The 11,743-nt window shown below is 41.8% G+C and overlaps 1 protein-coding gene across 4 annotated transcripts; it reads left to right on the forward strand.

Annotated features, from left to right (window-relative positions):
- The first annotated feature begins 688 nt into the window (after positions 1-688).
- Positions 689-11,626, forward strand: LOC126406498 (aftiphilin-like). Of its 4 annotated transcripts, none has more exons than XR_007571701.1 (10): positions 689-819; positions 3,806-5,325; positions 5,587-5,759; positions 5,897-6,023; positions 6,350-6,406; positions 6,556-6,678; positions 6,867-6,927; positions 10,323-10,423; positions 10,613-10,736; positions 10,842-10,979. XR_007571701.1 is itself a non-coding variant. In XM_050070798.1 (10 exons), the coding sequence occupies exons 2-10, from the start codon at positions 3,841-3,843 to the stop codon at positions 10,984-10,986; spliced, it is 2,391 nt and encodes a 796-aa protein (XP_049926755.1). In that variant the 5' UTR covers positions 689-819; positions 3,806-3,840; the 3' UTR covers positions 10,987-11,626. The 4 variants fall into 4 exon arrangements, 3 of the variants coding, with proteins under 3 accessions (XP_049926755.1, XP_049926758.1, XP_049926756.1); XM_050070798.1 differs by having other exon boundaries at positions 10,328-10,423; positions 10,842-11,626; XM_050070799.1 differs by having other exon boundaries at positions 730-815; positions 10,328-10,423; positions 10,842-11,626.
- The last annotated feature ends 117 nt before the right edge of the window (positions 11,627-11,743 follow it).

Consider the following 11,743-nt stretch of genomic DNA (forward strand, 5'->3'; position numbering starts at 1 on the left):
TTGTTCCACCCCATACACTGAAATACACAGACTCTTCTTGGTTGTATGAACACATTGGGGTTTTTTAAATGAAATTCTCCTCTTGAATTATATCCCCCCTCCCTGTCACAAAACATTGTCTGAATGTGGCTTGGAAGTGAATTTTTTCTCACTTTAAACATGATTATTGCAGTTTTAAATTTGACCAGATCTAAAAATTTCATTGTTTGTGTGTTCCCTGTGCCCTACATTGTGCACTGTCATGATTACTCTCCTTTGAAGGATGTGTAATGGTTATTGAATAGTCTAAAAAGTACTATATTTTATGAATTGATCACATTTTGTTTGTATGATCTTCAACTCCAACTGTCCGATAAATGTAGTGATTTAAAAAAATAGTTGAATATTTCCCTCTGAAGTGTTGTAGAGTAAAAGTATAAAGTAATATCAAATCAAAGTACTCATGTTAAAGTAAAAGTACCTCAAAATTGTAATTAAGTACAGTACTGTAGTAAAAGTATTTAGTTACTTTCCACCACTGCATGTTAAGCAGTAAAGCAGATGGGTGTAGTATCAAGTCTCTCCAGTAGGTGGCGACATTGTGCTTGGAAGTGAAGATCGTCTATTAGTTAGAGGAGTCACTTCCTGGTCATCAAAATGAACGCCATCTGCTCTTCGCGGCGACTAATTGCATCACCTGGAAACGAGACAAAGTGAGAGCTCTTTTCTTTTACCTATCTCAGTTAATACTTACGGAGAATGATGCCAGAGGATGGAGAGCCAAGCTGCGGCACAAGAAATACACAAGAAGTGACGAGGAGGCGAAGTCAATAAGTGTTGGTAAATAAAAAAGCTGTCACTTTGTATTCTTAGCTAGCCGTTAGCCTCGTTTTATTAGCATGTCATCGTTTGCTTTGGACGGTTAGCGTCAGATACCGGGCTACACTAGCTAGCTGGTGGCAGTGGAAGCTAATCAGTTGCGAACAATATAACGGAATGCGGGCTGGGGTTTAGGTGTCGCACCTTGTTTTAAAAGTAACGTACCATTCATTAATTAACCATAAATAGCTAGCTTAGCTTTACATAATCCGTCGTCACATTAAGCTGTTCATGTTATGGCATGACACCTGTCCGTCCAGGAAGAAAGGACCGGAGAAAATGGCAGGACATCAGTGCTTCTGCTTCCGACTATTCACAAAGCTAGATAGCGGTGTGCATCTGTCGTGTAATAATAATCATTAGGGCTGTTTTCAGTCAATTGTTTTTCCACATAAGGGAGCAGCTCTGCCGTGTTTATGTAAATACAGGCACTAATCCATGACCCTGAAGTGGCTGCTGTGGGTTTGAACTGTTCATCCAAGTAGCACAAAGCTGCGGGATAATGTTTCCTGTATCAGTTTACTGACTGCAGCCAGCTCTGGCCTCTTTTTCCACTCCAGGATCAGCAGCAGAAGGGGACACAGAGTGCTGGTAATACTTCAGAGAGATGTAAACATCTGACACGTTTTTAAAAGACGCAAAAAGAGGATGTGTGGACCTTTTAAGATTGTGCAAAATGTGTATTGGGTTCAGATTTTTTCCAGCTTCTACTTTGCGGAACTATCTGTGCAGGTTCCTCTATTTTTGACAGTCTGCTGAATGTCTGAACTGAACCAAAACAATAGTGCCACACCTTTAAATCAGGACATTGTAGCCAACTTATGTCGTCATGCTTGCTTTTTGGGGGAGCTTAGCCTTTGTCAGATATGAAACTGATACCTACATCTTCTAGTGTTGTCTCTGATACACAATATTTTGGATTATCATAATTTAGCTTGTATAGCAACCTTCAAAATCAGCATTAGAAAGTCTCACAAAAAATGAATGTAACTATTAAACCTGAATAGCATTACAACAAATCACAAAACCTAACATGCATAGTTTATGAAACAGAAAAGAGAAGCAGTTAAAGGAGCAGTGTGTAGGATTTAGTGGCATCTAGCGGTGAAGATTGCAGATTGCAACCAGGTAAAACTCCTCCTGTGTGGTTTTCTTTAGTGTTCTTTCTTCACGAGGTTTTTACTGGGAGACAAATTATTTGCAGAGGTCTCCTCCTCCTCTCCAAAACAGGTCAACCTGGTCTCCCTCCAAAGTCGTCGAAATCTAGCGCTTGGGCAGTGACTTGCACCGTCAGACACTGACAAAAAAAGCCGTTCTTTAACATCCGCATGATATGCAGCTGATTGCTGTTATAATTTAATGGTGCTCAGTTGTGTCAGGGGTAAACGCGGTGGGCCAAGAATGAAAGTTAAGGCGGTGAAAGTGCGGGGGGCGGGCGGGAGAGCTGGTGGATGGGTCCAACAAACACCGACTTTCAGGTTTGCATCCTGTAAGATTATGAATCCAAATCCAGTTATTTTTTCCTAAACCTAACCACGTGTGTCAGTTATTGGAGGAAAAAAAATGTCGTTTTGCAGTGTTGTACCAACGTAGTGCATTTATTTTGAGAGAGGCTGTATGTGAACAGTAAACTTCCTGTGAAACTGAAGTGTATCTTGAAAGAAGACAATGCATGTAACAGGCAGAACTTGACACGGTGTCCCAGAACATCAACAACCAACGCACTCAGGGTACCTTGCACATCATATCTGGACGTGGAAAGTCCATGACAACATGTTAATATGTGACTAGAGTCAGAATGTGTTGGACAGGTGATTAAAACCGGTGAAAACAGTGAATAAAGCAGTTTTACATTACAAATCAGTGTTTCTCCGAAGCTGTTCTGCTCGTCGTAGATATGCCACTAGCCCAGCACCTGCTACTGTGTGCTCACCCTTTTACTCTGATAACTTAAGATCCAGATGTTCAGGAGGTTTTTACCTGGAGCTGAATTATCTACAGGGTTCCCCTACCCTCCACAACAAACAGACCCAGTGATTTAAAATGATAATAAAGCAGTTTCGCATTAAAAAACTCTGTGTGTTCCCGATGTTATTGTTGCAGAGGGCCTGATGGCCGACGCCCCATCCAGAGCCAGTGTTTGCTTTGATTCTGGGCTACTGTAGAAATATGGCGGTGAAACATGTCAATCTCTGTGGACAAGGACCCGCTGCCTATGTAGATATAAGTGGTTCATTCTACGGTAATTATACACTAAAGAAAACATACTTATTATTTTATATTCCATTTTGCCAACACATCCTCATAAATCCTGCACACTGGACCTTTAAACTAATAATAGTAATTTGGATCCTCAGGCACGTCATTCCAGAGCCGAGGTGAACTGTGGGCTTTTTGTTCTTGCTGTTGTTTTCAGTGTAGAGCTCTCCAGTCTAAGCTATTTCTAAACTAGTTATTGGAACAGCCAGATGGTTCATATCTGAGGACCTCAGGCTGCACACAATGTGTTAGGGGAGAGAAATCTGGACTCAGTACATTAATTGCCTGAAAAGCAATCAGAGAGATTTCAAAACCTAACTCAGAACGAATAGGCACGTAACATAAGGGTGCTAAAACTGTCAGTATGCAATGTGATGTCAGCTGAGGCGGACTTGGGGGTCAGCTAGCATGGGATGTGGATGCATGTCAAAGGGATGCCAAATCGTCATTGTGCAACTGTGCTTAAAGAAAGATGAAAATACAAGGTTGCACCATGGATAGCAACTCTTACCCTAACTTTCATAGTCGGCTCAATCCAGGCTAATTCTCTCAACAGTCTAGACAAAAGCTACATTGACAATTTCATGTTGAGCAATTCCTGTTGTCAAAACACTGAAACATTTTCTGTGATTCCCAGGAAGCTGTTCATCATGCTCCTCTTCCTGTTGTTTTCATTTTCCTATCCCAGATGCATGAGGGCTTTAGGTCCTGCTAGGAGAACCCATGGAGCCAGACATCATGCCCTTGCACTCCTCCACCCCCCCTCCACTGGATGATGACGGCGACGGAGAGGCGGGATCAGAGGAGGACGAGTTTGGGGACTTTGGTGGATTCTCCGTCGGAGTGTCCCGCTCGTCTCCTGGCTTTACTGATTCACTATCCAGCCTCAGACAGCCTTTTCCCACCACAAAACCAGCCACCCATCAACCCAATTGTAGCTTTAATCACCCAGTTGAACAATCCCAACCCACACCCACTATGGACTCGGGGTCTGGCCTCGGCCAGATTTACGTGGAAGGGCAGGATTGTATCGCTGAATCAGGTGTGCACCTCACAAATGGGTACTCTGAAAGAGGCCACTACTCTGGGACCTACATAGCCTCTGCAGCGGGTGTATGCTCTCCCAGGGAAGAAACAGGGTTTGCTGATTTCACTGTGTTTACAGAGCAGGCAGCACATCCCTGGTGCTGTGGCTTCTCTCCCATGAGCAGCAAAGAGCTGTGGGATGGCAGAGGGGAAGAGACACACTCTGCCAGCAGCATGGGTGAACAAATCTGTGATCAAGGACAGGAGGTTGTTATGGACGCTGAGCCCAGATCTCAATGTGCATGTAAGGCAAAGGAAAATGTTTGCACTAAGGTCAAGCACTGTGAGGACAGAGATGCAGCACTCGTGCCACCATCTCAGGACCACCATCAGCCTCAGGAAGCTGCAGCTGCTTTGGGTTTTCCATCTGAAGAGCCTCCTACTGGGGAGGAGAAGACTAGTCGGAGCATAAGGAGGCATAGTTGGAGGCAGGAGGATGAGGAGTCAGGCGAAGACAGAGACGATCAAGACATTTCTACTGTCCCTCAAACTTTCAGTGTGTATGAGTCTGCATCAGAGGACCTGGCATCCTTCTGTGATGATCTGTCATTTGAGGGTTGCTCTGCGGATTTGGAACCAAATGTTTCATCTCTTGCTTCACATTGGGATCAGACTGACTGGGACCAGACTGATGATGATGAGGAGGAAGAGCTGGGAAATGACAGGCATTCTGACTGTTTTGTCAACAACAGCTTGGCAAACCTCAGACCGTCTACGGCAGAGAAGGGTTTTCATTATTGCGACCAATCTGCGACTCAGGAAACTTCTGCTACCTCCAACCAGCCACAACCTGGAACACATTCACAAGACAATTTTGCAGACTTCACAGACTGCAGTTTCGAGCATCACAGGGACCAAGGACACGTCCAAAAAGCTGATGCAGTGGTGCAGAGTTTAGGAAACCTCCCACCAAGTGACAGCTTTGCTGATTTCTGCTCAGCGCCCACGCAGGAAGACGGAGAGGGGTTGTGGGCGGAGTTCAAGGACCCAAGGGTTCAGGAGGAGGGGAAAACTTGGACGCAGTTCAGAGAGCCAGTCAGCAGCCTGCAGACTGATGGGGACACTGAGGAGGAGCAGGACAGGGCAGGGCAATGTGGGGTTTCCAGGAGGAACAGCTGTCAGGTGGGAGACATTTCCCTAAACACTGGCTTTATTGTTGTTGCTCTTTATAACGATAATTAGAGGCCACAGAGAATACTTTAAGGGCTTGTCATGGATTATGTATTCCTTTTCCTGTCATTATTTAGTTTGCTTGTTTGTCACATGCCAGACAGACTTCCTGAGTGTTTCACAGGCAATGAAATGTGAACAGCAAGAGCTTAAAATCAATCATTGGAACATTTGTTTTTTAAAAAGTGAGCCTTCTCCCTTTTTTCCTTCTAGCTGTCACTGTCCTGCCGTGTCCAGCAGCTTCTCCTGGCCAGTTTTCCAGAGGTAGAGATCCCAACTGTGGAATGTGAGGAGGACGTGCTCAGCCTCACTGCTCTACTTCACACTCAACACCTCCCTGAGAGTGAGGAGGAGGAGACACCTGAACCCTGTTCCAGATCTCAGTGGTGAGGATGACTCCCTGATGGTGGATACGTAACAGTCTGTAACATTTTCAGGATGCAGGAGTTTATCCTGTCTCCTTTTTAAAAAAAAATATTGTCTCTGAAATATGCTGCTTTGTCATTTTCTTACCATCTCTCAGGATTCGGCGGGGGGTGTGGTGGCCACACCGGGACATCCATGACGCAGTTGGTCTCCAGTTTCAGTGGGGAGGTTCCCACACTAACAGGACTCTGCTCGGGTGCCTTGGTGTGGAGATGAAGAATATTGTGAGTTCAGCAAATCATAAAAAATACATACAATACAAAATACAACATTAAATCTTGAAGGGCAATGTTCAGACAGATACAGTATATGTAGACAAACTTAAAACAGCTATCTGATGCCAGTATCCTAGCATTTATAGTAGATGCTACAGTAGTTTGCAACACCCGTCCCTGCAGTGAGTCCAGGGCCAGATCAATATACTTGCCTGCATTATACTCTGAATTAAAATAGGACAAAACAATCTATAGTGGCAGAATAACAAGCTGTGACACTCCTGTTGGCTGCTTTAGATAAAAGTCTGCTTTTTTCTGTCTTTACCTCTTGAAAGGTGTTCATTGGTACGAAGAAGCAGGCGGTGGCTGTGCCTGCTTTTGCATCCAGCCTGGTGAGTCATCTGTAGGAAATGTGAACTATATTAATTTTTCTTTACTGGGAGGAAGAAGCATTGTAATGGTGTAAGAAGAACGGTTTCAGTGGTCCTAACCATTGTCAGTGCATGTTCTAATTTCCATCCTGTGTTCATGCGCTCATCAGGGAATGCTCGAGCCCACCAAAGACTCTGTGTCAGCTGTCTGTTCTCCAGGACACACAGCGGTCACCACACAAGCACCTCCAGGGCCCCGGGACACACCAGACCCCTCAGCAGATTCACTACAGGTTCATTTGATTTGATTTGATTTGACTTGTAACAGCTGTATTAGATTAAAGAACAAGAGACACATGACAGGATAACACACGCACTCACAATGTGGGAAACAGCCACCACTAGATATTTCTAAAGCTGTGTTTTACTGCTCATGCCATTAAATTTGCTCTACTGTTGCTGTTTCCTTCTCTCTGTGTAGGAGGCGCTTCCTTCCAGCCAGCTGGACTGGAGCAGCCGTGGCCTTAGCAGCTCTCAGGACGGTACGTCCCCTCGCCGAGCCCCTCACTTCTGGGGCTGGAAGTAGACTACAGTATCAGCCATCCCCTGCGTGGCTTCTTCTGTTAAGCCTAAACGTTTGAGAGTTTTACTCTGGACTCCTCCTCACTTCCTCTAGGGCATGTTCTGCTTCTTTTAAGTTACGTGTTTCCCCTCTATTCATTCAGCTGTAGTGGGTAACCACAACATTTTGTGATTTATATTAATGTCCTCTCATGAATAACACAAATAGAGTTGGTGTTCAGAAATCATGTTTGTCATTATAATTTGTCCAAACAAGAAAACGTAGACATTTAACACCCAACAGACCCAAAAACTGGGACTCCCAAGTGAAACAGATGTGTAACCATGCAGAAAAATAACCCATCAGTCACAATTTTTCCAGAACAGTTGCAGGGGAAACACTGTACTGGCTTCTCTCTCCTCCTCCCTTAAGCTACTCTAGTGTCTCATCTTTATCTGCTGCCACCTTTTACAAAGAATTTATCTCAGTATTTGCCAGTGTCAGTTCTGGGTAAACTTTGTGGTGTCCATCTTGAAGTTGTAACACCAAAAATGGGTAAAGACTACTGAAAACTAGATGTGCATACTGTTATTGTGCTACTTGATGAATCTGAAGTAGTTTTTAAACTACAACACTAAAAAATCTGAGGGTAATGCTAAATTAATGTTACATTTGAAAAGCACTACGGACTGAATTTGTATACCCCACTAAATATCTGTCAACTCATGGAGTATGGTCATAATATACGCCATGTTGATTTTAACAGATGTGTTTATCTACAGGACCATTTTAATTTAGCTTATTGGTGGCCACTGTGGAAGTTGAACCAACACTTCCAGTGTTTATACTTGTCTACCTTTTGCCCTGTGCATGACTGTACACACTAAATTTGACAGCGTCATCCAATTTTTGGTTTTATTTGACACTAAAGTGTCTTCAGTTTTTGATTATAAAAACAATTTATTAGTTCTTATAAGCTTGTAAAGGGTTTCATGGTCCCCTCAGTTATCTTAGACACCTTTTCGAAAGGAGAAACCAAAAAAAAGACGTTTTAAAACGAGAGCAACAACGGCAATCAGAGCCATTCTTTCCTCAGGAAATACTTGATTTCATAAGAATCAGATTTAGTACATAGTGCTTAGAACAGTATTTGCACAGAATTAATACTAAAAATTGAACTCCATAAATAATTATTACAATTATGAGTGAACTTAACTGTACATGGAGTGTTCTTCATGTATGGATTTGTCAAGGAGCTTGCCTAGATCTAATGAATGACTTATACATGAAACTACAGAAATACTAGAAAAAAGCATGAATTACAAATTCCACAGATTAGCTTTTATGTTGGTGTCCTTGTGAACTTTTATAGGAAGTGTTTAAAATTGGAAAACTAGTTTGTCGTTAGCATGCTGCTCGTTTAAAACAAAGTTAAATCCAAGTATTAATTGGCCATGATATGATCTGACTTTGTTTTTCAGGACAGTGATAGACAACAAACTTTGCAGCATAACCCATTTTCTGCTGCATGCTTTTTATATGGGTAACACAAAAGTATAAAGACAAGAAGTAAAAATAAAAGCTTTGTAGCATAACCAAGGTTTGGAAATGAACTGCAGCTGGTGGACTCAAAAATCTACCAGCCACTCAATAGATTACCATTGTTTTTAGTCTAGCTGCCACTTGCAGACTTTACCAGCATCTGGCTGGTGCTAATTTCCAACCCTGCATAACCATTGCTCATAAAGATAAGTGACAAAATTTAAAAGAAAAATCAAGAAATGATAAAACTCTCTTTACAGTAGGCTAAGGGAAGTGTTTGCCTGAATGGCATATTCAGTATGACACCGTTGAGTCGTCAGCATGCTGACATGTTTGAGTTTTAGCTCTGGTTTGTGGCATGCAGGCTGTCACAGCTGATTGACATATTTCATTAACTGTACCAATAATTTTCTAGAAGACACCTAGAACATTTAGATTTAACAGCTGTAGCCACTGAACAGTGTTGTAATAGTAAAGTATGCACAACAGAGGGCAGTGTGATTTCTGTAGGAGGTGCTGAGTGCAGCAAAAAGGTCAAAATAAATTTATTGTATTCACTGTAGGAATACATTTAAAGAATTTAAGTGATTTAAAGTCAAACAATCAGCCACTACTTCAAACTGATATGCACTTCATATATTTAAAACTGTTTTTTTGCTCGTAGTCTTATATTTAATTCTTTATTTCATTATTTTTTCACATGTTTGGTCATATGAAATCTCCCTTTGGGGTTTTGTTTTATTCTGCGATTTAGTTAAAATGTGTGGGAGATAACTGCTAACACTTTATGCTGCTTTTAGTGTTTTTCCTTTTATTATTTTGCTCCCTGTGCATTGACACATTTACTGTATGAGCATGCTGAATAGGATAAAGGAGTGTTCAAAAATCTCACCATAAATCCACTTGTCAGTAGTTCATTACCAATCAAAAGTGTTTCTACAACATCTCTGTAACTGCAGTTACAGTATTTCATATGAGTTGTGCCTTTATGCCAGCAATTGTTTTCTAAAAAAAAAAAAGCACTTGGACTTTGGACCTATAGTTTGTTGACGGAAATCTTTTTATTTTGTTTTTTATTTCTTCAGGTTTACTGCTCAAATCCAGATTTAATGCACTGCAATAAGGACTTGTAGGAAATCCTTGTAAATACTGAAATAAATCAGTCAATCCTTTTTGCTTGGTTTCGCCTCTCTTCCCTTGGCTTTCCTCTCTCGTTGGAAGCTGTGTCACTTTTTCTCTGGTTGAATGCAGAGTTGGAGTATTTAAACAGCTATGCACATTGCAGGGATTTGGTGTCAGTTTGTAAGACAAACTGTTTAGAGGGCCACTCTTAAGATGATGGTGTAATTTTTAAGAGTCTAGCTGGACAGCAAACATTTATTACGGCAGCTAACTACTTGATAGTTGAAAGTATTATGCAGTCAATATAAATATTCTAGCGTCTCAATGATTAAAATGTTTTTCAGGTAGCTGCAACCCTTGTGTTATGATCGGAGGTGTTCTTATTAGACTTAAATGACAAAATCAAACTGAAGTGTTTGGACCCCTGGTCACCTGAGTCATGTTATATCCATGTGAAGATCAGTGACCTCGTTCTAGGAGGTGGCTTGGATCTGAATCTGACTATAAAAAGCAATTGGATAACGGCTTTGCATTGCTTTGTTAAGCTTTGTTTGCAGTGTCTATCACTCTCAGTCTTCCCCCCTTTCTCAGTAAAAGGAGAAAACATCAGTCAGAAGCAGATGCTCATTCTCCTTTTATGAAAATCAAATCAAGCTCCCCCCGTTCCTCTTCACCCTGCAGCAATCCTCACCCACTGTCCTCCCTTGTTAGCACAGGCTGCTCTGCTCTCAACCTGGATTATTTTGGTCCTGAGGAGGAGAGCAGATCCTACAGCAGCAGCGGCAGCAGCCGTAGCAACAGCCCTCCTCCAGGTCAGCATGTGAAACTGCAGAGATGTAGATTTTATTGTCATTCATGAGGTTTTTGTAGCCACAAAGCAATCACCAGAAATATCAAGCAATCCAGTATCTGTTGCTAAATTTAGCTGGTGTTGTGGGTGTGTAAATCCTCTTGACGCTCATTGAGTTTAATGTGTTTGTTACACACACTCACATGTAAAGGAGTTGACCGTGACCTGTATGAGTTGACCATCAGCAAACTGGAAACCAGCACTAACAGTAGCCACACGGAGGACGTTTTGAATCGCCTGATGTCCACAGCAGAGAAAACCAGCACTTCAGTCAGGTCAGCCCAGTTTTTACATCCACGTACTTTGCATATTTTTTAATATAGCATCTCCTTGTCCTCTGTGTGCGTATTTAAATAGTGTTTGTGTGTGTTCTTCACCAGGAAACCTCAGCAGGATGAGGAGCTGAGTGCAGAGGCTGACAGGGTGATCTCTGCACTCCCTAACCTGTCTTTCATGCAGGCCAAGGCCCTCATGTTCCCGAGCATCCTCCTACCCAAACAATGCTGTTCCCCAGAATTACGGTGATGCTGTATCTCCACACACATTTACACTGAATGCTCAACCTACAACCTATTGCAGTTACCACAAGATTCAAATATTCCATGGATATACAAAGTGCTACAAGGAAACAAGAGGTATTGTGGACTCTAGTTGATCCACCTGCTTTGGTCAAAATACTCCACCTGCTGGCTATCCTCAGTCTCTGTCTTAAAAACTAAGGCTCTTTGAAAGTAGAGAGGCAGAATACCTGCACATGTATCAGCTGATGTAGAAATTTCAATGTGCAGTAATCTGCAAACCAAGTATCACTCCGCTTAAAGTCAGTGTTGTGGTGTATTTTGGTTTAGACTCACCCACACACACATTTATTCACTTCAGAAAGTGTTACAGCATACTAACCATTAAAGTTATGTTTGATTGTGTATTTATTGTTATTGTAAAATATGTCAATTTTGTTTTGATGTAAATTATTATAGACAAATGTGTAATATACTTAAGAGATATGGGAGACAGAAGATGCAAGGACTATGAGAGAATATTTTCTTTCAGTGGAAAGTTTAAATTTCTTATCTTACTGTCTCATGGTTTGTAGATTGTCATCCAGTAAAGCTGGTTATTTGGCTTTTGACTCCAGTTTCAACCTGCTATTTATAATCAATTTACAACAATCAATAATGTGAGAGTAGTTTCAGTGGGCTGATTTGAAGATCAGCAAAAAATGGTGGGAAATAAAACAAATGAAATTGCCTCAGGATGTACCACCTTCATACTTTTATTCATT

Source organism: Epinephelus moara, chromosome 19, assembly GCF_006386435.1.
Source record: "Epinephelus moara isolate mb chromosome 19, YSFRI_EMoa_1.0, whole genome shotgun sequence".
In the NCBI taxonomy this organism is placed as follows: domain Eukaryota; kingdom Metazoa; phylum Chordata; class Actinopteri; order Perciformes; family Serranidae; genus Epinephelus; species Epinephelus moara.

Bases quoted from the DNA above. Each gene is read 5' to 3' on its own strand.
- LOC126406498 (XM_050070798.1), top strand. From the start codon at position 3,841: ATGGAGCCAGACATCATGCCCTTGCACTCCTCCACCCCCCCTCCACTG. The intron at 5,326-5,586 runs GTGGGAGACATT...TTTTCCTTCTAG, and splicing joins CCAGGAGGAACAGCTGTCAG to CTGTCACTGTCCTGCCGTGT. The intron at 5,760-5,896 runs GTGAGGATGACT...ACCATCTCTCAG, and splicing joins CCCTGTTCCAGATCTCAGTG to GATTCGGCGGGGGGTGTGGT.